Below are 27,422 nucleotides of genomic sequence, written 5' to 3'. Positions count from 1 at the left end.
AGGATAACCTGTTAAAATTTTAAAAGAGAGAGAGAGGAGAAGCCTATTTGAATCGGGCCTCTCTGTATCTTCACAATCGATTGTAAGCTTAAATATATTTTTTAAAAATACAGACAGATTAAAGGGACGCGCCGCCTTTAAGACTATGCTTTACTAATCGATGACTCCTAAATCTAGGAATAGGTAGTTGATGTTTGTGGGCTGGGCCTTGTGGAAGAGAAGACTCGTGGTGCCTCCTGGCTGAGGAGGCCCGAGGAAAGAAAGCGGAAGCCCAGTGTTCGACTGCTGCTTTTCTCTGACACGTGCGGTCTAACTTTGAGCTGCCTCTTTTTGCAGTCCTGAGAGGCCAAAGCGCCGGTTGTCTGTTACCCATACGTTTCTGTAGGCAAGCCATGGCTCAGCTCCAGACACGCTTCTTCACTGACAACAAGAAGTAAGTAAGCGTACTCCCTTTCTCTCCCCTCCTCTCCTCCCCGCTCCCGCCTCCCGCCCCCCCAGCCCCGGGATCCTTTCAAAAGACCACTCCGGTATGACCTTGTGCATCCCTGGTTATCTTTGCCATCAATTCACTTTTTCCCTTTTTTTGGCTGGATTCCTCGCTTGAGCGAGTTTTCGCACAAATGGAAGCGGTACCTTGTGAGGATTTCTCAAGGATCACCGAGCCTTCTTGCCTAGACTCAGGCTGTATATAATTTGAATTGTGAGTGTAGAGGGACTTGAAGGGCTTCAGGTTTGCTTCCTGAATGTAGTGCATTATGAAATTGAACAGTGAACAACGGACCAAGTCGTTATAGGCTGTCTGCTTAGTGGTGTTTCACAGTGTCTGAAAACACAACTTCATTTTCCTACGTAGGTGATAGACGATGCTTTTCTAAACCAGGCTAGAAGGTGGAGCTCTCAATAGGGAGTTGGTAGAACTGGTTTTTGATGAGTGTGAAGTCAATTCAGTTACAGATTTGTGTATTTATATACATAAATCTACACGTATACGTGTGTATATATATATATATATACCTGTATGTGTATACCTATATGTATGTAAACATTTTACCAATTTTACAAATGGTGCCCAGGTATGTAGCAATCATTTGAAACCTAATTATATTCTGCTTTGTGGCGTATATTACACTATTAATTAACTTTTTTTTGTTTCGCCTGGTCTCTTCAACTATATTGTAAGCCTCTTGATTGTAGACACTATGTTATGCTTCTTGGATTGACTGAGTCAACAAATGTTTGTCAAGTTCTTCTGGAACTGATGATAAATAATAAATATTTGTTGTATTAACAAGCTAATGTCAGCTATAAACTAAAAAACTCCCACCTCAATTAGATTATATTTTTGATTCTGTGTTTGTAGCTTTATGTGTTGACCTGGTACATCATATTCACTCCTCTTGTATTGTTGCTTACAGTACATTTAAATTGTATTATCAATACAGATGAGTATATATACTTAGTCGAAATGCTTCTAAAGGAATATGGTGATGGAGTAGCATGATCACTGTATTTTTTCTAATTAAAAGTTTTATGGAGATTATTGTTGATTCACATGAAGTTTTAAGAAATATTAGAGCACTGTATTTTAACTCCTGTGATAAATGGATAAACATCATATGTGTGTATGTGTGTTTGTGTTTATATATTTAGGTTTTCCAAAATGGTAACAAAACCTAGAAATTAAACTTCTCGCTTCTTCCTTTCACGCAATACGTTCTCATCAGTAAAATGGGGGGGGGGGGGAAGTAGATTTATTCATGTATATGTGTATAATTTACATATGCATGTATCTTCATATATGAGTATGTAATTATGCTACTTTTCCCTACTCATCTTACTGGCCAAAATATCATAGTAAACCAAAACTTTCAATTTCTAGGCTTTGTTATCTTTTGGAGAACCTAAATAACTTTTTACTTTTTTCAGCATGATAAATATATAACTATAGCCTTACTACTCAAAGTGTAGTTTGCAGACCAGCAGCATTAGCATCACTTGGGAGCTGGTTACAAAAAGCAGAATCTCAGACTGTACCTCAGACTTGCTGATTTAGAATCTACATTTTAGCAAGATCTGAAACCTCCATCCCCCTCTCCCATTGTGACAAAAAGAGACTTATCATAGCATGTCTTGGTGAGCCCTGGAAGTTCTACCTTAACATCTTTTGAAACTTTTACATTCCCCACAAATATAGCCTAAATTCAGACCTTATGAAGACTTTTTTGTTTTTGTTTTTTGTAACAACTTTATTGAGATGTAATTCATGTGCAATAGAATTCACACATTTAAGTGTCCAATTCACTAGTTTTGAGTGTATTTGCAGAATTATGCAACCATCACCACAGTAAATTTTAGAACATTTTTCATCATCCTTTGGCTGTTACCCCCTCCCCCCACACCCAAATACTTCCAAATCCCCCCAGCCCAAGGCAATCACTAATTTACTTTCTGTCTCTATAGATTTGTCTGTTATGGACATTTCATATAAATAGGATTATACAGTACGTGGTCTTTTGTGACTGGCTTCTTTCACTTAGTATGATGTTTTTCAAGGTTCATCCATGTTGTTTTATATATATATATATATATATATATATATATATACACACACATACCTATATATATAAAACAGGGCTCATCAAGACATGTTGTAATAAATCTCTTTTTGCCACAATGGGAGTGGGGGGGGCAAAGTCTTTTATATAGATAGATAGATATAGATATATATCAGTACTTCATTCCTTTTTACTGCTCAATAATATTCCGTTGTATGGATATACCAAGTTGTGTTTCCATTGTTCAGTTGATGGACATTTGGGTTGTTTTCACCTTTTGGCTATGAGGAATAGTGGTGGTGTGAACATTTGTGCACAAGTTTTTGTGTAAACATATATGTTCATTTCTCTTGGGTATATACTTACAAATGGAGTTGCTGGGTCAAGTGGTAATGCGGCGTTTAACTTTTTGAGGAACTGCCAGATTTTTCCAAAGCAATCATACCATTTTACCTTTCTACCAGCAATGATAAGGGTTTAATGTCTCCACATACTCACCAACACTTAATATCTGTCTTTCTTATTGTAGCCATCCTAGTGGGTATGAAGTGATATCTCATTGTGGTTTGATTTGCATTTCCTTTATGACTAACTGTGCTCAGCATCTTTTCATGTGCCTGTTGATCATTTGTATACCTTCTCTGGAGAAATGTCTATTTCGATCCTTGACCCGTTTTTAAAATAGGGTTGTCTTTATTATTGAGTTATAAATGTTCTCTATATATTCTAGATACATGTTCCTTGTCAGATACGTGATTTGCAAGAATTTTCTCCCATTCTCTCTCACAAGAGTTTCTTAATCTGCCTCCTGTTGTGTGTGCCTATAATCCAGTCTCTGCAGTGCTGCCAAGAAAGATCTAACTAAACAAAATTCTGATGATGTTATTTGACTTAGACAGTGGTTCCTCCATTGCCTAGGGAAAGAAGTAAAAAGTACTTCACAGAGCATCTAAACTACTCCATGCACATCTCTTTAGCTTTATCTTTGGTCACTGTCTAGAGTAAAGTAACACTTTCTGGAATAAGCTGGGTGGGCAGCTCTTTAATAACTCTTAGCTATTTTTTTTGCTGCTCTCCCTGCTTTCCTGCACCCCTTCTTTCTGCCTCGCCACACTTCACCTGGCAGAAACTCACTTTTCTAGATGTAGTGTAAGAGTGATGTTTTTTATGCATCCTTTCAGACTCTGCTCTCCCAGCCCCCTTTTCTCTGGTTGAAATGACCTACCACTTCCTTGTTCTCCCATTTTATGTATTACTTATGACACTGTTTTTACTTACTTCCCTCGTGTTTGATTACCAGACTTTAACCCTTTCCAAGAACAGCGACCACAGGTTAATTCATTTTTTGTTAACCCCATGTAGCAAAATGTCTGGCATGTATTAGATACCCAATAAATGTTTGTTGAATGAATAAATGCACATTTGTTAAAACATCTGTAGACTTGATTTATCGTTTCCTTTTTGTAGATATGCGGTAGATGATGTTCCTTTCTCGATACCTGCAGCCTCTGAAATTGCTGACCTTAGTAACATCATTAATAAATTGCTTGAGGCCAAAAACGGTGGGTATATATACTCTGAAAAGTTAGGAGAAAGCACAGTGACACTAACTAGACTGAAATACATGACATGTTATTTATAGCCCTTTGGGGGCATTATTTTATAATATTGCATAGATTTTATCATGGTAAAATTTATAACATGGATTTCCCTACTGTATGATAGTTTGAAAAATGCTTTGAAATAAGTTTTCAGGAAAAAAGAAATTCAGTTTAATCTGCTTTTAAGGCAATATGGAGAGAAGGTGGTTGAGATTTAGGAATAAAGATTTTAGTGTAAAAGTTGTGATGTAGAGGTAATGAAGACGTGAGGGCTAGATTGGGTAGGCATAGAACAAGCATCTTGGTGCTTCTACAAAGCAAAATTACAATATCTGAATTTGAGCATTTGTTTTGTATAATAACAAATGCCAGCATTAATACTAGTATTTTATTTAAGTATTTAAAATTCATTTTAAAATAATGGATAAAACAAACATAAACATGCCACAGTATCAAGTAAAACATTTATAAAGATGTAAATTAAAATAAATTAAACGTATGTAAAAAAATTTATGGGCTATAAATTTATATGTAAATTTAATATAAAAATGATATGAACATTGTAAAATTAATATGAACAATGTATGCAAAAATATTGATCAAACAAGATGGGTCATAAGTTGATAATGGTTGAAGTTGGGCGATAGGTATAGGAAGGTTTATTATTCTCCACTTTTGTATATGTTTGGAATTTTCTATAATAAAATGTTTCTTTAAAAAGTAACGAAACCATATATATAGTAGAAGATTTAAACATGAAAAATGGAAAATAACATAAAGCATAATCTTTAAAAACAAAGTTTGTCACTGGAGCCATCATTTAGAGGCAAGCTTTTTTTTTTTTTTTTTTTTTTTTTTTTTTTTTTTGCGTACGCGGGCCTCTCACTGTTGTGGCCTCTCCCATTGCGGAGCACAGGCTCCGGACGCGCAGGCTCAGCGGCCACGGTTCACGGGCCCAGCAGCTCCGCGGCAGGTGGGATCTTCCCGGGCCGGGGCACGAACCCGTGTCCCCTGCATTGGCAGGCGGACTCTCATCCACTGTGCCACCAGGGAAGCCCTAGAGGCAAGCATATTTTTATGCAGATGTTTCTGATGCTTTTAAAGCTCTTTTGATTCTACCCTAGTTGGAGGAATGGGGAGGTGAGAATTGTAAACTAATGCCTAATATTTTCCACTTCCTCTTCCAAAAATCTTATAACTTTTTTGTTAAGCTTAACTTTTCATTGTTAGCAAGATATAGTTCTTGATACAGAGATATTCACATAGCATTTCCTATCGGTTCTTATCTTTCATCATGGATGTACAATAGTGTAGAGATTCTGATGCATAGTTAGTTTTCTAAACTCCAAAGATGTCATATATTCTACTTGTTGAAAAACTCTGAACTAGCATAAGAATTATTTTCTTGCAAGACACTTTGCAATATCAGTATATGGTTGGTTGTTGTTACCCAAATATTTGCATATTTTTCTAAACTTGTAGATGAACATTGATTTGTCTTTTTGTGTAAATCGATTAACTGAGTCACTGCTCTTGAGTTGAAGATGCAAAATGATTCAGATTTTTATTTTATTTTATTTATTTATCTTTGGTTGCATTGGGTCTTCATTGCTGCATGCGGGCTTTTCTCTAGTTGCGGTGAGCGGGGGCTGCTCTTTATTTCGGTGCGCAGGCTTCTCACTGCGGTGGCTTCTCTTGTTGCGGAGCATGGACTCTAGGCACGCGGGCTTCAGTAGTTGTGGCTCACGGGCTTTGTTGCTCCGCAACAGGTTGGATCTTCCCAGACCAGGGCTCAAACCCATGCACCCTGCATTGGCAGGCAGATTCTTAACCACTGCGCCCCCAGGGAAGCCCAGATTCAGGTTTTTAAAAAAGTAACAAGCCAAAGAGTCAATGAGGGAATTCTTCTTTAAGAAGGATTTTATGATAGCTAATAAATCAGAAAGAATGAAGAATTTTTAGCATTTTGTAACTCCAAATGAAATAATGGATTTAAGAAGTGAATATCTATACCTACTAAAGCCATTTATTAGGTAAAAGGCTAACAAAGAACGTTATGGTGGATGGGATCAGACTGACATCATCTGAACCCAGAGGTAGATCTTAATATCATAAAAGGAGACACAGTGACATAGTGTGCTTTCTAATGTGATACAATAGGAAATACAATATGGTGTGTAAATATCTTGCCAGAAACAGACAGACCCAAAGTCTAATCAGGCATTTGGGTCTGCCTAATGTACAGGTTGTATGTAGGTGGTAGAGGAACATGTTAAAGGATACCTTGGAGATATATTCAACCAAAGCCAGAATGTAAGAAGTATTACAAGAAGACCCAGTTTCTTCAGCAAATAAAAGGCAATGGAAAAAAAGGACAGAGAACTGTTAAAGATATTAATCAAATATAATGTGAGGACTTTGGATGCTGATTCTAGAAAGCTCACTGTTAAAAGACATTTATGAAACAAGGAAATATGAACATTGACTGGCTTTATGGTATTAAAAGGAATAAGTAATGTTAAATTTTTAACATTGTGACCTTTTTAGTCTTTATATTTTAGAGATTACACACTAAAGCATTTACAGATGAAATTATATCATTTCTGAGTTTTGCTTTAAAAAAAACCAGCAGGAGAGTGGAGGGAGGAGTATAGATGATTGTCCATGAGTTGGTAAAAGATGGGAATGAGGATTCAATATGTTATTCCTACTTTTGTATATATCTGGGATTCTTCTTAGAATACAAAGGTTTCCTTAATCAACATGATTACACCATCAACAATAAAAATATTATACCAACAGAACAAAGTATTTCTGTTCTTAAAAATCACATAATATACTAGAATACATGGTTTGATTGTGCCATGGAGAAACTCTGGAGAAACTTGGAGGCCACACTAGGATAATAGGTACCTGTTTGTTTTGGGGGGTCTCTCATTTACCTCTGCCAATACTACTTCAGGTCCTAACAATGATAATTTTATTATGTATTTTCTTTAGAGTTCCACAAACATGTGGAGTTTGATTTCCTTATCAAGGGCCAGTTTCTGCGAATGCCCTTGTTCAAACACATGGAACTGGAAAACATCTCATCAGTAAGTTCAAATGCTTACCTGCTCTATTTTACTTAAGGTATTACCAGATAATGTAGGAAAACTTCATTTAGAATCAGCCTGAATCTACAGGAACCAAGAACCTTTTGATTACTGTTTTTTCCTAGAAACTGAACCTCGGTTTCTATATCTTCAATGTTTAAATTCCCTCTTTTTTTCTAAGAGTAATATTCAAGAAATGCAGATGAATGAACAAGGAAAGATAACTTCATATTTGTGGAACAGTTGTCAAGAAAGGGAATAGCAAATATATGTTTACTACTAAAGGTATATAAAATGATTGTGTACATATATAAACTTACGGGTTACGTTATTGTCATTTATAGTGATTGCCCCTTCCTCTAATTTTCAAACTTCACTTATTATTACTTTTATAATTTAAAATATTTATAATTGCTTTTATGATTAGGGGGGCAATTTTTGGAACTGTGGTGAAATATACTGTGGCCTCTCCCCTTGCGGAGCACAGGCTCCGGACGCGCAGGCTCAGCGGCCATGGCTTACGGGCCCAGCCGCTCCGCAGCATGTGGGATCTTCCCGGACCGGGGCACAAACCCGCGTCCCCTGCATCGGCAGGTGGACTCTCAACCACTGCGCCACCAGGGAAGCCCTTAACCATTTTTAAGTGTACAATTAAGTGGCATTAAGTACATTCACAATATTATGCAACCATCACCACTGTCCATTTCTAGAATTTTTTCATCATCCTAAACAGAAGCTCTGTATCCATTAAACAGCATGCTTTTATGATTTTATAAAGTTTCTTATATTCTTTTTTTTCTACTTTTAGCATAAGTTTTCCAAGGTCATTAATATTTCTTGATATTACTCTTAACATATGTTAGGTCAAATAAAGTTTTTCACTTTTTATATGGCTCCAAAATTTCTGGATTCTGAAGGGGAATTATTACATAAAGGAGATAAATTACACCGGGGGTCCTTTATTTTCATAACGTACCATTTAAAAACTGCACCACCTGATTGATTTTTTTTTTTTTTTTTGGCATTACGCGGGCCTCTCACCATTGTGGCCTCTCTTGTTGCGGAGCACAGACTCCAGACACACAGGCTCAGCGGCCATGGCTCACGGGCCCAGCCGCTCCGCGGCACGCGGGATCCTCCCAGACTGGGGCACGAACCCGTGTCCCCTGCATCAGCAGGCAGACTCTCAACCACTGTGCCACTAGGGAAGCCCTCTCTTGATTGATTTCTGGTTTCTCTCTGTGACTAGGAAGAGGTTGTGGAACTAGAGTACGTGGAAAAGTATACTGCACCTCAGCCAGAACAATGCATGTTCCATGATGACTGGATCAGTGCGATCGATGGGGCAGAGGAATGGTATTGCCAGATGAATGTTTTTGTATCCATTTTAAGTGTACTATATGAATATTTTTCTCTGATTACTTGTTCTTTGTGAAAGTAATTTTGTTACATATATATGTGTGTGTGTATATATATACATATATATATATATATATATATATATGTTGTGACCATGCCAAAGACTTTTTAATTTAGTGTAGTCAAGAAGAAACATATCTATTAATAGGTTTTCTTTTCTGTCTAAAGATGTTGTAGTGACATTTGTCTTCCGAATAGGTCGTGTGTCTTAGGGCATTTATTTGATTATGTTGCTTTTAAGACCAAGAATATAATTTGTTTCATAGAGGGAAAAAAACCTTTTCTAGCCACAGATCTCCCAGCCTACTACCCTGAAGATGCAGATCATGCTATTTTTAGGGCTGAAAAGGGCAGACTGGAATCAAGAAGGTATGAATCGTTCAGAGCAAACCCCCTCTGGCCTTACTGTAGAAAAACACCTCAAGAATGGATCTCAGTAGGAGCTTACTTTCAAAGAATGTCTCCCTGGAGTTATTACATAGTTATGTTTTTACTGGTTTTACTTTTACTTTAAATGGTTCTACTGGTTTTTTATTTGATGGTTTTCACTGGTTAAATACAAAGGACTATTAGGCTTTTCAAACAATTCGCTTAGCTTCCCTGGGAGTGGTAATATTTTACAACAATCATAAAAATGAAATCTAGGGTTTGTCAGTTACATTTTTATTTTAGGTCAGGAAAAGCCAAATGTAACATCTTCTGATTTATTCTAGTGTGTTTTGAAATCTTAATCTTTATATTAAAGAAGAGTTTAAAAATATAATCCTCAAGGTTTACTTTATCAGTGCTTTAGAAATATAATTGATTTCAGGGTTTGAGAAAAGCTGTTTTTTGTGTTTCATAGGATTTTTTTCTCCTCACAGGATCTTGACTGGTTCTTATGATAAGACTTCTCGGATCTGGTCCTTGGAAGGAAAGTCAATAATGACAGTTGTGGGACATACAGATGTTGTAAAAGATGTGGCCTGGGTCAAAAAAGGTTAGGACTCTGCCTAAATGGAGAGGAATCCTGGATAGGGAATTGGAAATAAGCCATTTTCGATGCTGGGGCAGAATGGGGACAGGATAAGAAATGTCTCATGCCTCAGTTTTTAAAGGGTCTTTCAAAAATATACACATAAAAAAATCCGTAAATCAGTAGAAGTGAATCCTAAAATGATATCACATAATATACATTTTCAAGTTAATATTGAGTGTGTTAAATGCATGTCTTTTACAGTTTTGTTTTGTTTTGTTTTTTGGCTGTGCCCTGTGGCATGCGGGATCTTAGTTCCCCAACTAGGGATCGAACGCGCTCCTGCAGTATAAGCACGGAGTCTTAACCACTGGACCTCCAGGGAAGTCCCTGTACTATTTTTGAAGAATCTTCCCTTTTATACCATAAGTTAGCTTCTTTTTTCAAAGGTGGCTATATGAGGTCTTTTACCTTTTTAACATCTTTATCAACAACTACAAAAAATTCCGTTCTTTAGTTTTGGAACACTATTTAAAATTTTTGTACTAATTTGTTTCTTATCCTTGTGTTCTGCTTTCTTCAGACAATCTGTCTTGCATACTACTGAGTGCCTCTATGGATCAGACTATTCTCCTATGGGAGTGGAATGTAGAGAGAAACAAAGTGAAAGCCCTGCACTGCTGCAGGGGTCATGCTGGCAGTGTGGAATCTATAGCTGTTGATAGCACAGGAACCAAAGTAAGTAGCTATTGTGTTACTAGTACTGTGTTCAATTAGAATTAGAGCTTCTTGTGCAAAAATGTCTTTTCTACATAAAGTCACTGTGATCGGCCTACTTCCATAACAATTGGTGACTAAAGAATATGATTTCAAACCAAAAGTGAATACTCATAATGAGAGATATGAAGAGTCACTCCCTGACTCTGGGTATCTCTGGTTTAGAATTTTATATAAATAGCAGAAATTTTAAGAACTCAGGTAAAAAAGTAATTTCTTTATGTAACCTCCTCAAATCATAGTGATTGACATTTTCAGTCCTTCAGCTACTCATAGTGCTGTCATTAATTGAAAATGTCTAGCTGATCCCCTAAAACTTAGCATGCACTAAAGTTAGCATTAATCAAGGTTGTTTTACTATTACTGCTGATCTACTCTGTATCACAACAAAATGGTAAAAGTTAGTCAAGCTATGAGGGCAACACAGTATTTACTTAAGAGGGGTTACAAACTCCCTCACCATTTGAAAATTCTCCAAACCACATGAAGTATTCTAGATTTAAGAGTGTTTCTAAAGCATTTCTTTGCCAGTTAGTGTAACAGAGGACGTTTCTGCATTCAAAGTTAAAAATTTATGAGTATTCATATTGAGGCATAAAGAAGGCTTACATGTTGTTGAGTCCAAACTTAAGTGAATTAACTGTACCCTGTCCTTTGGCTATAAGAGATAGAAACTCATCCTGAACGTTTTTTAGCTTAAAAGACCCAAGGAGGGAGTGATGCACCACATCATGAGCAGGGTGATGATGCATTTGGATGTCAGGAACCAATGGAGTAGAGGCTTGCATGTGGCTAGCACACCTCCTCCCTCTCGTCTCCCCAAATTGACTTCATTCTCTTACCTCAGTCTGGCTTGCTCGGCATGGCAATAAAACCTGGCCTTCAATATTCCCAGGTTTTACATCCTATACTGTCTGTCCCTGGAAAAAGATTAACTTCAGCTGTCTAAAACACAAGCTTTCAAAAAAAAAAAAACAGTTTTTTTCAAAAAAAACACAGGTTTTCTCTTTCCTCTGAAGGAGGAAGAGACCTACTGCCACAGTGTAGGTCAGTTGCCCACCCTGATCTAAGCAACCATGGCCAGGGTACGGGCCCTATAAGAATGGCAGCTCTTTCAGTTGCCATGAGATTGAGGGTACAACTTCCCAGAGACTAGGAAGACAGGCAGATAGGTGATGCCATAGTAGTAAGGATTTCAGGGCAAAGTAAAGATTTCAAGTTAAACAGCAGAAGAAAACCAGGCAAACAATATGATGGATTATATTGCATACTCTTTTTCGCTTCATATATATTATTTTTAGTTTTGCAGTGGCTCCTGGGATAAGATGCTAAAGATTTGGTCTACAGGTAAATGAAATGTTTCTTCTACGTTGACTTATTAATGATATTTCAAGAATTTCAGTGAAAAAAAGACTTTTTAGCCCATATTTTTCTATAAAAAATGGACCAGAGCTTTTTAGGTCACAAATAAAGTACTATAGTATAGAGAAAAATTAGTATATTTCTTTGTGTTTCAAAATGTTTTTCTACTCTACCACCCCCTTATTTATTGGATGATGTCACTGAATCCCTGCAAGTACCAATAACACATCTGGTGCAGTGTGACATAACTACCTTAGTTCTCAGAGTTCCCTTATTCAGGAACGTGGAAATAAACAAATTACCTTCTGAGTCATTTTGATATACTTTACTATTAGAGAAATTTCTTAGTTTAGCTGGTTTACTTTAAAAAAAATTTTTTAAATACAATTTTACCAAACTTAATTTTCTCACTTTGAAAACATAGATTAGAAAGAACAATTAGAGGAGACAAGGGGACTCTTAGAGGAAAGTACCTTGATAATAGTAAGAAGACACTGCTAGAAGAAAAGAAGGGGGAAAACCCACATATATTTTAAAAAGTAGTAGTACAGAACTATTTATTGCATGGGTAAGCAGATCAAAATACCTCTGTTGCTTCTGAGGAAATTGCTATATGACTGTACAACACCCTAAATACAGTTAAGCCCAGCTTAAACAGTTTTAAATAATTATGTGTAAAATGGCAGGAAATATAAATCCATTTTAGTTAAAGCAAACAGTTTTGAGGCAGAAAGTTGTTTGTGTAGGAATTTTTCCTTTTGTGAAATACTTTTTGATAGTGCTGGGTAGATGAGATATTATCTATGATTAGTTGTTACCCTTAAGGTGCTTATAGTCTAGTTTGGGAAAAGCACATGACATTTATAAAATAGTTACAAAACATTAAAATCTATGGTTTTTTTTTATCTGGGTTTGCTACCTAGTCAAATGATGGATAACGAAGATTTTGATCAAAAAATAACTATCGGGCTTCCCTGGTGGCGCAGTGGTTGAGAGTCTGCCTACCGTTGCAGGGGACGCGGGTTCGTGCCCCGGTCCGGGAGGATCCCACATGCCGCGGAGCGGCTAGGGCTGTGAGCCATGGCCGCTGAGCCTGCGCGTCCGGAGCCTGTGCTCCGCAACGGGAGAGGCCACAGCAGTGAGAGGCCCACGTACCACAAAAGAAAAAAAAAACTATCCATGAAACACTTTTAATTTATTGTTAGAAAAGTGAAATAGTCAAGAAGAATAAACATGGCTGGAATGTATGTCCTTTTAACATGTGTTTACTTACCATGTCATTCCCTTCTTAATAATATAAATGCAATCTGGTCAGAACTCTCCTACAACTATAATAGTAAGCAACTTTTCATAGATATGGTAAACTGATGAATAGCCATAATGATAATCTTAATAAGATACCAAACTGGGTAGGTTTTAGGATTTTAACGTATAACACTTTATTTTTTGCTTTCTCCTTTTTGAAGATTGGTAAGCCAGGTATCGTTTTTAGATATAATTTCCATTAACCAAAATGAGGAGAAATGTTAACTCCCTAACCAGTTGAGATAACAGAGAAAGTATATACCTATAAATATAAGAATTATTTGAGACTGTTTGTAATTAATATTTACCTTAAATTTTAACTCTATCAAATCTAATTCTCTGTGATATAGTCCCTACAGATGAAGAAGATGAAATGGAAGAATCCACAAATCGACCGAGAAAGAAACAGAAAACAGAGCAATTGGGACTAACAAGAGTAAGTATTTGTGAGAACTGACAGTATTGGGCTTAGGGGTTTTTTTTTTGATAAATTGATTGATTGATTGATTGCTGCAATGGGTCTTTGTTGCTGCACTCTGGCTCTCTCTAGTTGCTGTGAGCAGGGGCTACTCTTTGTTGCCGTGCGCGGTCTTCACATTGTGGTGGCTTCTCTTGTTGTGGAGCACGGGCTCTAGGCACACAGGCTTCAGTAGTTTTGTCATGCAGGCTCAGTAGTTGTGGCTTTCGGGCTCTAGAACGGAGGCTCAGTAGTTGTGGCACACGGGCTTAGTTGCTCCACAGCATGTGGGATCTTCCCGGACCGGAGCTTGAACCCGTGTCCCCTGCGTTGGCAGGCGGATTCTTAACCACTGCACCACCAGGGAAGTCCCGGCTTAGGTCTTTATTGACAAATATATGTTAATTTAATATAATTGTTCATATTTAGTTTCCTTTTGTCTTGTCTTGCTGCTTCAACCATAAGGCTTTCTTTCAGTAGATTTGTAAATTTTTATTATAAATACTCCGCTGCATTTATTTGAGTTATTGAATGTAGTTGCATTAAGCTAGGTTTACAGCTTGATAGGTTGATTATTTAGCTATTATATTTGGCCTCATGGTGAATTTTATTTTTTTAACATCTTTGTTGGAGTTGCTCATGGTGAATTTTAAAGTAGGATCTTTTAATTGTTGAAGCTTGTGCTAAGTTTAGTGAAATATCTCATTACCTGACTGTTTAATGATAATGTTGCAGACTCACAGACATAGAAAACAACCTTATGGTGACCAAAGGGGAGAAGGGGTTGGGGGGGAGCAAATTAGGAGTTTGGGATTAGCAGACACAGACTACTATGTATAAAATAAGTAAACAACAGGTCCTGCTGTAGAGCACAGGGAACTATATTCAATATCTTGTAATAAACCATAATGGAAAAGAATCTGAAAAAGAATAGATAACTGAATCACTTTGCTGTATACCAGAAACTAACACAACATTGTAAGTCAACTATACTTCAGTTTAAAAAATAGTAATAGTAATAATGTTTCATACACTAAGGATGTAATTCTAGTACATCTCCTAAATCAGTAGAAACCAAGAGTTTGATTGAGGTTTTGATTCTATCATTTTGCTATAGATCCAATTAAATCAAACTCAGAAAGTTAATCCAGATTCTTACTTGCTCTGTTCCATTAGAAGGATATTTATCATAATATGATCTGACCTGTATTAATATACTTAATGAGAAGAACAATACTGAGATTTAGGAAATCATATGTTTCATTCATTTTCTAACAGCTGTAATGGATGTGCATTAAATCAGGCACACATTTGCACATTATTTCTTATAGTCACCAATAACAAGATAGATATCTTATAAAAACTGTTGAAAATGTGGAATAAGTGATTCCTCAAACTCACGTAAACTGCAGTAAACAATAGCACTTACTGTTTCCAACTGAAAGTAGTGATTTATAATTTATATATTTAAACATAGATTGCTGAATTGCAAGTTGAATGATCTGGCGGCAATTCAGCTTCCTTATCACTTGTCTCATACGACACGTTAAAGCTGGAAATGCCTTACCAATTGGATAATGTGCCAGTGGTAATTTATTGATGCATATCCCTGATCAACCTTTAAAGAATATATCTGAGTAGAAAAAGACTTCTTGAATTATCAAAATACTTTACTTACAAGGTAGCTTTTTTTTAACCTTTATGTTTGTTGAAGTTTGGCATACGTATAATTAAGTATACAGCTCAATGCATTTTTGCAGTTGTGTATACCCAAGTAATCGCTATCTAAATCAAAACATCAAGAATTACTGACACCCTAGAAGATGCCCTCTAGGCTCCCTTGAAATCAGTAGCCTCCTAAAAGTGATCACTGTTCTGACTTATCCTAGATTAGTTTCACCTAGTTTTAAGCTTCATATACAGGCATACCTCATTTTATTGCACTTTGCAGATAATGCATTTTTTTACAAATTGAAGGTTTGTGGCAACTGTGTGTCAAGCCTGTTGGTCCCATTTTTCCAGCAGCCTTTATTCACTTCGTGTCTCTGTGTCACACTTTGATAAGTCTCAAAATATCTCAGACTTTTAAATTATTATTATATTTGTTATGGTGATCGGTGATCAGTGATCTTTGATGTTACCATTGTAATTGCTTTGGGGTGCCATGAACCACGCCCATATAAGACAGTGAACTTAATCAGTACATGTGTATGTTCTGACTGCTCCACCGACCAGCCGTTCCCCTGTCTCTCTTGCTCCTCTCGGGCCTCCCTATTCCCTGAGATTCAACAATATTGAAATTAGGCCAATTAAAAACCCTACAGTGGACTCTTAAGTGTTGAAGTGAAAGGAAGTCTCATGTCTTTCACTTTAAATCGAAAGCTAGAAATGATTAAGCTTAGTGAGGAAGGCATGTCAAAAGCTGAGAGAGGTCAAATAGATAGGCCTCTTATGCCAGTTAGCCAAGTTTTGAATGCAAAGGAAAAGTTTTTGAAGGAAAAGTGCTACTCCAGTGGGCACATGAATGATAAAGTGAAACAGCCTTGTTGCTGATATGAAGAAAGTTTGAGTGGTCTGGGTAGAAGATCAGACCAGCCACAACATTCCCTTAAACCAGAGCCTAATCCAGAGGAAGGCCCTAACTCTCTTCAATCCTTTGAAGGTCAAGAGAGGTGAGGAAGCTGTAGAAGAAAAGTTTGAAGCGAGCAGAAGTTGCTTCAAGAGATTTAAGGAAAGCAGTCTTTATAACATAAAAGTTCAAAGTGTAGCAGCAAGTGCTGATGTAGAAGTTGCAGCAAGTTATCCAGAAGATCTAGCTAAGAAATTAAACGAAGGTGACTACACTAACAGATTTTCAAAGCTGATAAAACATCCTTCTTTTAAAAGAAGATGCCATCTAAGACTTTTATGAGAGAGGACAAGTCAATGCCTGGCTTCAAAGGACAGGCTGACTCTCTTGTTAGGGGCTAATGCAGCTGGTAACTTCAAGTTGAGGCCAGTGCTCATTTACCATTCTGAAAATCCTAGGGACCTTAAGAATTATGTTAAATCTACTCCATCTGTGCTCTGTGAATAGAACAACAAAGCCTGGATGATAGTACATCTGTTTATGGCATGGTTTACTAAGTATTTTAAGCCCGCTGTTGAGACCTACTGCTCAGAAAAAAGATTCCTTTTTAAAAACATTACTGCTCATTGACAGTACACCTGGTCATCCAAGAGTTCTGATGGAGATGTTCAAGAAGATTAATGTTATTTTCATGCCTGCTAACACAGCATCCATTCTGCAGCCCATGGGTCAAGGAGTAATTTCAACTTTTAAGCCTTATTATTTAAGAAATATATTTCATAAGATAATAACTGCCATACTTAGTGATTCCTCTGATGGATCTGGGCAGTCATCTGAAAACCTTTGGAGGGACTTCCCTGGTGGTCCAGTGGTTAAGAATTCGCCTTCTAATGCAGGGGACGCGGGTTCGATACCTGGTTGGAGAACTGAGATCCCACATGCTGTGGGGCAACTAAGCCCGCACCCCACAACTACTGAACCCACGTGCTCTGGAGCCTGCGCACCCTAACTAGGAAGAAGCCCGCGCACTGCAACAAAAGACCCTGCGTGCTGCAACAAGATCCCGCAACTAAGACCCGATGCAGCCAAAACTTAAAAAGAATAAAAAAATAAAAAGTTTTAAGAAAAAAAAACCTTTGGAAAGAATTCACCATTTCTAGATGCCATGAAGAACATTCATGATTTATCGAGGTCAAAATATCAACATTAACAGGAGTTTGGAAGAAGTTGATTGCAACCCTCATGGATGACTTTTAGGGGTTCAAGACTTCAGTGGAGGAAGTAACTGCAGATGTGGTAGAAATAATTTAAAAAACTAGTACTAGAAGTGGAGCCTGAAGATGTGACTGAATTGCTGCAATCTCATTGTAAGACTTTAACAGATGAGGAGGTGCTTTTTATAGTTGTGCAAAGAAAGTGGTTTCTTGAGATGGAATCTACTGGTGAAGATGCTATAAAGATTATTGAAATGATAACAAATGATTTAGAATATTACATAAACTTAGTTGATGAAGCAGCAGCAGGGTTTGAAAGATTTGACTCCAATTTTGAAAGAAGTTCTACTATGGGTAGAATGCTATCAAACAGCATTGCATACTACAGAGAAGTTGTTCATGAAAGGTCATTCGATGTGGCGAACGTCATTGTCGTCTCATTTTAAGAAATTACCACAGCAACCCTGGCCTTCACCAACCACCACCCGATCAGTCAGTAGCCATCAACATTGAGGCAAGACCCTCCAAAGGCAAAAAGATTATGAGTTGCTGAAGACTCAGATGATGGTTACCATTTTTAGCAGTATTTTTTAATTAAGGCATGTACTTTTTAAATACATAATGCTATTGCTTATTTAATATACTACAGTATAGTGTAAACATAACTTTTTTGTTTTTTTTTTTGGTACGCGGGCCTCTCACTGCTGTGGCCTCTCCTGTTGCGGAGCACAGGCTCCAGACGCGCAGGCTCAGCGGCCATGGCTCACGGGCCCAGCCACTCCGCGGCAATGTGGGATCTTCCCAGACCGGGGCACGAACCCGTGTTCCCTGCATCGGCAGGCGGACTCTCAACCACTGTGCCACCAGGGAAGCCCTAAACAATAACTTTTATATGCACTGGGAAACCAAAAAATTCTTGTGACTCACTTTATTACAGTGTTTGCTTTTTTGTGGTTGTCTAGACCCAAACCCTCAGTATCTCTGAGGTATGCCTGTAATATCTGTGAGATTTCATTCATCTACTGCATGTAATAGTTCTTTTCAGTAATAGATAGCATGCCATTACATGAATATACCAGAATTTATTTGCTCTTCTTTTGATGGACATTTAGATTGTTTCTAGTTTTAGCCACCATAAATAAAGTTGCTGTACTTGTTTTTTGGTGCACATATGTCATCAGTTCTGCATATGTAGAATTGCAGGAGTAGAATTGCTGAGTGACAGGGTATGCACATGTTCAGTTTTATGAATGTTTAATACTGCCAAAACATTTTCCAAGATGGTTATATCAGTTTATACTCCCACTGACAGTATGAGAGTCAAAGTTACTCCACATCCATATCACCACTTGATATGGTCAATTTTTTAGTACCATAACTGATTTTATTTTATCACATAACATGTTTACATTTACTTACTGTTAAAAGGTGTCTTATTTTGTGATTTCTGGTGGTGTGTAGTGTATTTTAATTCCCAGCCCTTTGATAGCTAATTTTGAAGTGCCTGTTCATGTTTTTAGCACTTTTTTTTTGTTGTTGTTGCACCACACGGCATGCGGGATCTTAGTTCCCCGACCAGGGATCAGACCCATGCCCCCTGCAGTGGAAGCTCAGAATCTTAACCACTGCATTTTTTTTTAAGTGTGTTGCTTATCTTTTTCTTATTGATTTGTAAGAGATCTTTTTATATTTTGTTTTTATTTTTTATTTTATTTTATATTGGAGTATAGTTGATTAACAATGTTGTGTTAGTTTCAGGTGTACAGCAAAGTGATTCAGTTATACATATATATGTATCTATTCTTTTTCAAATTCCTTTCCCATTTAGGTTATTACAGAGTGTTGAGCAGAGTTCCCTGTGCTATACAGTAGGTCCTTGTTGGTTATCTATTTTAAATATAGCAGTGTGTACATGTCAATCCCAAACTCCCAATCTATCCCTCCCCCCTTCTCTTCCCCACCCCCCGGAACCATAAGTTCATTCTCCGTGAGTCTGTTTCTGTTTTGTAAATAAGTTCATTTGTATCTTTTTTTTAAATTCTTCATATAAGCAACATCACCTGATATCTGTCTTTCTCCGTCTGACTTATTTCACTTAGTATGATAATCTCCATGTTCATCCATGTTGCTGCAGATGTCATTATTTCTTTCTTTTTAATGGCTGAGTAATATTCCTTTGTATATATGTACCACATCTTCTTTATCCATTCATCTGTAAATGGACATTTAGGTTGCTTCCATGTCTTGGCTCTTATAAACAGTGCTGCAGTGAACATTTGGGTGCATATATCCTTTCAAAGCTAGTTTTTCTCCAGATATATGCCCAGGAGTGAGATTGCTGGATCATATGGTAGCTCTATTTTTAGTTTCTTAAGGAACCTCCATACTGTTCTCCATAGTGGCTGTACCAATTTACATTCCCACCAACACTGTAGGAGGGTTCCCTTTTCTCCACACCCTCTCCAGCATTTATTGTTTGTAGATTTCTTGATGATGGCCATTCTGACTGGTATGAGGTGATATTTCATTGTAGTTTTGATTTGCATTTCTCTAATAATTAGCAATGTTGAGCATCTTTTCATGTGCCTCTTGGCCATCTGTGTGTCTTCTTTGGGGAAATGTGTATTTAGGTCTTCTGCCCATTTTTTGACTGGGTTGTTTGTTTTTTTGATATTGAGCTGCATGAGCTGTTGGGAAATTTTGGAAATTAATCCCTTGTCAGTCACATTGTTTGCAAATATTTTCTCCCATTCTGTGGGTTGTCTTTTCATTTTATTTATGGTTTCCTTTGCTATGCAAAAGCTTTTGAGTTTCATTAGGTCCCATTTGTTTATTTTTGTTTTTATTGCCATTACTCTAGAGATGGACGGAAAAAGATATTGCTGTGATTTATGTCAGAGTGTTCTGCTTATGTTTTCCTCTAATAGTTTTATAGTATCCGGTCTTACATTTAGGTCTTTAGTTCATTTTTTTTTTTTTTTGCGGTACGCGGGCCTCTCACTGCTGTGGCCTCTCCCATTGCGGAGCACAGGCTCCGGACGCGCAGGCCCAGTGGCCACGGCTCACGGGCCCAGCCGCTCCGCAGCATGTGGGATCCTCCCGGACCGGGGCACGAACCCGTGTCCCCCGCATCGGCGGCGGACCCTCAACCACTGCACCACCAGGGAAGCCCTTTAGTCCATTTTGAGTTTATTTTTGTGTATGGTGTAAAAGGATACATTTCATCTTGAAATGTATTTCATTTTGAAATGAAATGTATTTCATTTTGTATTTCATTTTGAAATGTAATTTCATTTTTTTACTTGTAGCTGTCCAGTTTTCCCAGCACCATTTATTGAAGAGACTGTCTTTTCTCCATTGTATATAATCTTGCCTCCTTTGTCTTAGATTAATTAACCATAGGTGCATGCATTTATTTCTGGGCTTTCTACCCTGTGGGGCAATTTCTACCCTGTTCCATTGATCTATATTTCCATTTTTGTGCCAGTACCATACTGTTTTAACGACTAGCTTTCTTTTTGTATTTTGTATTCAAGGTCTTTGCTGGATATAGGTATTATAAGTATTTTCTCCCACTCAGTGCCTTGCTGATAACTTTTATTTTTAGGTGTGCACGTTCATAAGCTTGCTTCCACTGTTCATTTTATTTGAGAGAAATCACAATATATTCATTTTTTTCATTTAGGTTTTTATAAGCTTTAAATCTGTGCATTCATAAATTATTAATTGAAGTTATGCTAGAAACCCTTGAAGTGCTATTTGAAGTTGAAATTAGAAATAATAGGAAAAGTTGGGTTATTAAGACCAAAATAAGACAAGTATCAAAAAGTTATTTTCTCTTTGGATTTCTTTCTAGTACCTGGCTTGTATTAATATGAGTAATGCTCTCAATCAGTTCATTTACTGGTCATTTGTTTCATATATTAACATACAATAAGTTTTTTTCCACATTTTCTCTCAAAGTTGCTGTTTTTCCTGCAGTACTATTCTTTTTTTGAGCATTTATTCTTTTTTAAAAATTAATTCTTTCATTCATTTGGCTGCATCAGGTCTTAGTTGCAGCACGCAGGATCTTCATTGCGGCATGAGGGCTTCTCTCTCTCTAGCGCGGGCTCCTCTGTTGCTTGCCCCACGGCATGTGGGATCTTAGTCTTCCGACCAGGAATCAAACCTGCATCCCCTGCATTGGAAGGTGGATTCTTAACCACTGGACCACCAAAGAAGTCCCCTCCAGTACTATTCTGCTGAAGTTTGTTTGCAGTAACAATGCCAAAGTTGACTTTTCTAACTTTAAAAAAAAAAAAATGTACATGTAGGAAAATTCACTCTTTTTGGTGTATAGCTTTTGAGTTTTGATAAATACATAGAATATGTAACTACTACATATTCAAGATACAGGAGAGTTTGCCATCCCCTGAAATTCATGTTGCCCATTTGTAGTCAGCCTTTCCTCTCTATTTCTGTCACCTGACAACCACTAACAGATCTCTGTTCCTGTAATTTTTCTTTTTCTAGAATATCATATAAGTGGAATCACACAGTATGTAGCCTTTTGCATCAAGCTTTTTTTTCACATATCGTAATGTATTTGAGGAGGGAAACAAAGAAAGAATCATCCAGATTATTGGGTATCATGGTTTATTCCTTTCAAATGCTGAGTAGTAGTCTATTGTATGGATATACAACAGTTGGTTTAATCATTCACCAGTTGAAGGATATTTGGGTTGTTTCTAGTTTGACAGTTATGAATAAAACTGCTATAGGGGCTTCCCTGGTGGCGCAGTGGTTGAGAGTCCACCTGCCGATGCAGGGGACACGGATTCGTGCCCCGGTCTGGGAAGATTCCCACATGCCGTGGAGCGGCTAGGCCTGTGAGTCATGGCCGCTGAGCCTGCACGTCCGGAGCCTGTGCTCTGCAACAGGAGAGGCCACAACAGTGAGAGGCCCGTGTACCGCAAAAAAAAAAAAAAAAACTGCTATAAACATTTGTGGACAACTTTTTCTGTGAACCTAAGTTTTCATTTTTCTTAGGTAAATACCTAGGAATGGGATTGCTTATTCATATACATTTACCCATCATTTTACATGCCATTTCCTATCCTGGAGCCTCTGATTGATTGTTACCTTACTTTTTGTTTTGGATCACAGTAGAGGTTGTTCTGTTCCTCACTCCTCTATCAGGTTCCTTTACTACTTCCAGGAAAATTTTAGGGCTGGAAGAGACCTTAGGGATCATTTGGTCTAGCAGTTGGCAAATAACAGCCCCACAGGTGATTTGGCTGTGGCCTGATTTTGTACTACAGAGTGCTAAGAATGATTTTTACATTTTTAAGGGGCTTTAAAATCAAAGAACACAGAACAGAGACTGTATGTGGCCTGGAAAGGCTAAAATTTTTACTTTCTGGATCTTTATCAAAAAACTTTGCTGATCTCTAATCTAGTACAACCCCCTTAACATTTAAGAAGGTTAAATGTAACAGTTACACAAGTAGGTTAACTGTCCCCCATTTCAAGAGTTTTCCTTCCTTCTTTTACATGTTCTTTGTATTTAAGACAGACAGTATACCTAGTTTGATGATTTTAATTTGAGAGGGACATTAGAGATTTTGGAATTCTAATAAATGAGCCATGGGTATTATTTAAAGATTGGATGCTGAAGAAATGAGGTGGTGAGAATAACCTACTGCAATTAATTAACCTGGAAGAGTTATGTAGAAAATAGCAGCACCTTACCTCAAACCTAGGTCTTTCTGACCCCAGAGCTTTTTCTTCTAGCTTCTACATATAACATCTTTGTCAACTGGGAGAATTTAATTAGTGTTAATATTCCTCAAAATGAAAAGTAGAGCAGAAGGGGAAGCAACAGAATACTGTGGAAAGACTACAAATTTTGGAGTAATATTTGGGTTCAATCTCAGATCTGCCATTTATAAACAGTATGACCTTGGGCAAGTTATCTTTCTCAACTTCAGTGTTTTCATCTATAAAATAAAAACAGAAATATGTCTTAGAGGATTGCTGTAAAGAAGAAATAAGGTAGGATATGAAGCTAAAGCACCTGACAAAATATCTGGCATATCAGCTTTAAAAGTAATAACTATTATTATTGTTTCAATCACTCTAAACCAAAAATGCTTTCCATTTTCGGTGTCCTTCATTTCTAGACTCCCATAGTGACCCTCTCTGGCCACAAGGAAGCAATTTCCTCGGTTCTGTGGTCAGATGCTGAAGAAATCTGCAGTGCATCTTGGGACCACACAATTAGAGTGTGGGATGCTGAGTCTGGCAGTCTTAAGTCAACTTTGGTAAGACAATTTCAGTGCTTCTCTGATTAACTTTGAGCTTTTAAGCGGTAAACTTCTAGGAGATGGTTACTTTTTAAGCCGTAAACTTCTAGGAGATGGTTACTTTTTAAGCGGTAAACTTCTAGGAGATGGTTACTTTTCGCCCACCCTGATTACATGTTCTTTCCTTTTTTTTTTTTTAGACAGGAAATAAAGTGTTTAATTGTATCTCCTATTCTCCACTTTGTAAACGTTTAGCATCTGGAAGTACAGATAGGCATATCAGACTGTGGGATCCCCGAAGTAAAGGTGAGTTGTGTAAACCTCTGAAGGAAAAATATGAGTGAGTAACATCAGTTTCTCTTCTCACTAGAGATGTGTATAAAAAGATACTTTTCTAGAAATTTTTTGGGGGGTTCTGCCTACTTCTGTTTTCTAAAATTTAATAATGGTTGTCTGTTTTGTTCAGATGGTTCTTTGGTGTCGCTGTCCCTAACCTCCCATACAGGCTGGGTCACATCAGTCAAGTGGTCTCCTGCCCATGAGCAGCAGCTCATTTCAGGCTCTTTAGATAACATGGTTAAGCTGTGGGATACGAGAAGGTAACTCCTGTTGATGACTTAAAAAGGAAATCTATCAATTGCCCCGTTGTATACAGAGAAAATGAAATGAACACTGAAATGACTATCCAAAAGCAAAAGGGTCTAAAGAAAGGTCTGGGTCATATATCCTGAAATGATACATATTGATATCAAAAAGGAAGGCTAGGATCAAAGGAATTTTCTTAATGTTAATATGTTGGGTTTTTTTGCATTCTGAATGAATTTAATTGTGATAGTTTATCTTTTGCCAAAAACACAATTTATGAAATCCATCTTTCTGACCTTGTTATATAAAATAGGAAAAAAAACCCGAACCTTAATATAAATATGATAATTATAGAATTCGAAGGCCAGTGGCCTGAATGAATGGAACTGTGGTCAGATTGTGAATTATGTATTAATAGGCAATTAAGTAAAAATACAGAGTTTTAAAGGTAAAATTTAAAGGTTCCTTTCTTATTCATCAGTTAGTGCTGCGATACTAATATATGCAGAGGGCCCCCAAGAGAACGCATATACAATTTATTTACATATTTCTACAAGTAGAATGGAGAGGCAGTAACCAAAACCACAGTCTGCTAATGATACAGGAAAAACAGGAGAAGTAGTCAAGTAAATGCTCAGAATTTTAAGATTAAGTGGTTATTGGGGCAAGGATGGTAAACTAAAATTTTCAGAAAAGTATAAGTGATTAGTCATATATGTTTGTTTAATACTATGAAATGCATATAACATGTTAATATTTTCATCTTTTAGTTGTAAGGCTCCTCTCTATGATCTGGCTGCTCATGAAGACAAAGTTCTGAGTGTAGACTGGACAGTCACAGGGGTAAGAATTTATTAGTTACTTGGTAGAGAGGAAGAAACTACATTATGTTTTTAGAATAAATCTGGTATTTGTGTTTACAGAGTTACTAGTTTCAGTATATCTGATATTTATAATTCTGTATTCTAAGTTCCATTAATATTCATAAAATCTCATATCTCATTTAAAGAAGAAAAAAATTGTCCCTTAATATTAGGAGTAGTAAAATTTGAATACTTTGAAGCACTTTTTTTTCTCATGAGTATTTTATTGAAATGTTTTAAGTCCCTAAACTTGCTACTTCAGACTAATTGGATCAAAGTATTTGCTACTTAGAAAAAGCTTAGATAATACGGCTGTATTATAAAATGTTCTTAAAGAATTACAATTTAATTATACACACACACACACACACATAAAAGCTCTTATTGCCTAAGAACGCTTTCCAAATGCAGGTTTGAGGGCTATCTGAAAAATCTGTAGTATTCATTTACCTACAAACAATGTGCCATCTTTTAAAAACGTACTTTTCTTAAACAGGTAAAACTATATTACCCTTCAAACTTTTAAATTTTATTACATTTCTTAGCAAATGCTTCATAGAAAGTACAGTAGCATATTATGCCTCAACCAAATTAAAATCACCATTTTTAAAGTTTTAATATAGTGTATATATATAGTATATGTGTAATATAGTAGTGAAATTTGATGCAATTGGACCGTTTTAGTATTAAGTATTAACTCTCAATGCAAGTTAATTGCTCATCCATAATTCCTTCTGTAATCAGAATCATCAGTATTTAATTAGGTTCAGCAATCATTTGAAATCATTGTCTTTACTTCTGTGTTTATGTTTTTTTCCTCTCCCTTTACGCAGTTACTTCTGAGTGGAGGAGCAGACAATAAATTGTATTCCTATAGATATTCACCTACGACTTCGCATGTGGGTGCATGAAAGTGAATGATACATTTGGCTACAGAGATTCCTTCTGTAAATGAAACTGATAGAGAATTCTCAGATTACATCGATGCAGATGCAGGAAGCAGCCTTTTAGATTAAAGTTTATATACTGTTTCACCCTTGATGATAGTTACCACTGTCTTTTTCTTTATTTTGTATTTATTATATAACAGTTATGTTTATTAAATGTAAAACATGGCCTGCGTTCTCTACCTTATGAAAACCCTTGAAATTAAACTGAGTTTTTAATTTATCTTTTAAAGGTATTGGTTTGAATTAAGAATTGTTTTTGAAATGCTATAAAAGCATTATTAAAAATTCAGTAATTGTTCAGATTTTTATCTCTAAGGGAGAAACTTCACTTTTTAAAAAGTTAGCTGTTTAAAAAAAAGCATCTAAAAAAACTAATAAATTTTAATAGAGAAAAAATTAGAAATACAGTCTGTGTTTGGTAAAATAAGTTATGTCTAACTATAATAATGTTCTTTGTAGGTATTCAGGACATTAAAACATGTAGATATTGCCAGTTAATTAAGAATTTGTTGAAATGTTTTAAATGAAGTACTTTGTATTAAAGATAAGTCAGGGAGGGGACTTCCTTGGTGGTCCAGTGATAAAGAATCCGCCTTCCAATGCAGGGGACGTGGGTTCGATCCCTGGTTGGGAAACTAAGATCCCACATGCCACAGGGGAACTAAGCCTGTGCACAACTACACCGCTTGTGCGCCACAACTAGAGAGCCTGCATGCCACAAACTACAGAGCCCATGCGCTCTGGAACCCACACACCACAACTACAGAGCCCACGTGCCCTGGAACCTGTGTGCCACAACTAGAGAGAGAAAACCCATGCACCACAACTAGAGAGGAGCCCGCATGCCACAACTAAAGATCCCACATGCTGCAACTAAGACCGGATGCAGCCAAAAATAAATAAATACAATATATATTTTTTAAAGATAAGTCAGGGAATTCCCTGGAGGTCCAGTGGTTAGGACTCTGCACCTCCAGTGCTGGGGGCCTGGGTTCAATTCCTAGTCTGAGAACTAAAGATCTGGCAAGCTGCGTGGTACAACCAAAAACAAAAATTTTTTTTTAAATAAAATAAAGGGAAGTCAGACTCCTTTAAAAATAGCATACAGATTTCATGGTAACCAGCAATCTCTCTCCCACACTTATCCTTGTATATAGATAAGAATTAGATTCTTCAGACAAAACCTTTCAGTCAGTATTAGATAAAAATATTCTGGGCTTCCCTGGTGGCGCAGTGATTGAGAGTCCACCTGCTGATGCGGGGGATGCGGGTTTGTGCCCCGTTCCGGGAAGATCCCACATGCCGCGGAGCGGCTGGGCCCGTGAGCCGTGGCCGCTGAGCCTGCCCATCCGGAGCCTGTGCTCCGCAACGGGAGAGGCCACAACAGTGAGAGGCCCGCGTACCGAAAAGAATAAATAAATAAAAAAT

The 27,422-nt window shown here is 37.1% G+C and overlaps 1 protein-coding gene across 2 annotated transcripts; it reads left to right on the top strand.

The window, feature by feature from the left end:
- WDR12 (WD repeat domain 12) lies at nt 1–26,283 on the top strand. 2 transcript variants are annotated; one of them, XM_065880283.1, is made up of 13 exons: nt 1–433; nt 4,023–4,117; nt 7,157–7,251; nt 8,501–8,607; nt 9,534–9,649; nt 10,209–10,363; nt 11,704–11,749; nt 13,420–13,505; nt 23,474–23,614; nt 23,797–23,902; nt 24,063–24,195; nt 24,952–25,024; nt 25,878–26,283. In XM_065880283.1, the coding sequence occupies exons 1-13, from the start codon at nt 393–395 to the stop codon at nt 25,953–25,955; spliced, it is 1,272 nt and encodes a 423-aa protein (XP_065736355.1). In that variant the 5' UTR covers nt 1–392; the 3' UTR covers nt 25,956–26,283. The 2 variants fall into 2 exon arrangements, with proteins under 2 accessions (XP_065736355.1, XP_065736356.1); XM_065880284.1 differs by lacking the exons at nt 1–433; nt 4,023–4,117; nt 7,157–7,251; nt 9,534–9,649 and having other exon boundaries at nt 8,568–8,607; nt 25,878–25,955.
- The last annotated feature ends 1,139 nt before the right edge of the window (nt 26,284–27,422 follow it).

The sequence above is a fragment of the Phocoena phocoena genome, chromosome 7 (assembly GCF_963924675.1).
Source record: "Phocoena phocoena chromosome 7, mPhoPho1.1, whole genome shotgun sequence".
Taxonomy (NCBI): Eukaryota; Metazoa; Chordata; class Mammalia; order Artiodactyla; family Phocoenidae; genus Phocoena; species Phocoena phocoena.
This window is presented reverse-complemented; position numbering and strand designations above follow the sequence as displayed.

Bases quoted from the DNA above. Each gene is read 5' to 3' on its own strand.
- WDR12 (XM_065880283.1), top strand. From the start codon at position 393: ATGGCTCAGCTCCAGACACGCTTCTTCACTGACAACAAGAA. The intron at 11,750-13,419 runs GTAAATGAAATG...TCTGTGATATAG, and splicing joins GCTAAAGATTTGGTCTACAG to TCCCTACAGATGAAGAAGAT. The intron at 23,903-24,062 runs GTGAGTTGTGTA...TGTTTTGTTCAG, and splicing joins GTGGGATCCCCGAAGTAAAG to ATGGTTCTTTGGTGTCGCTG.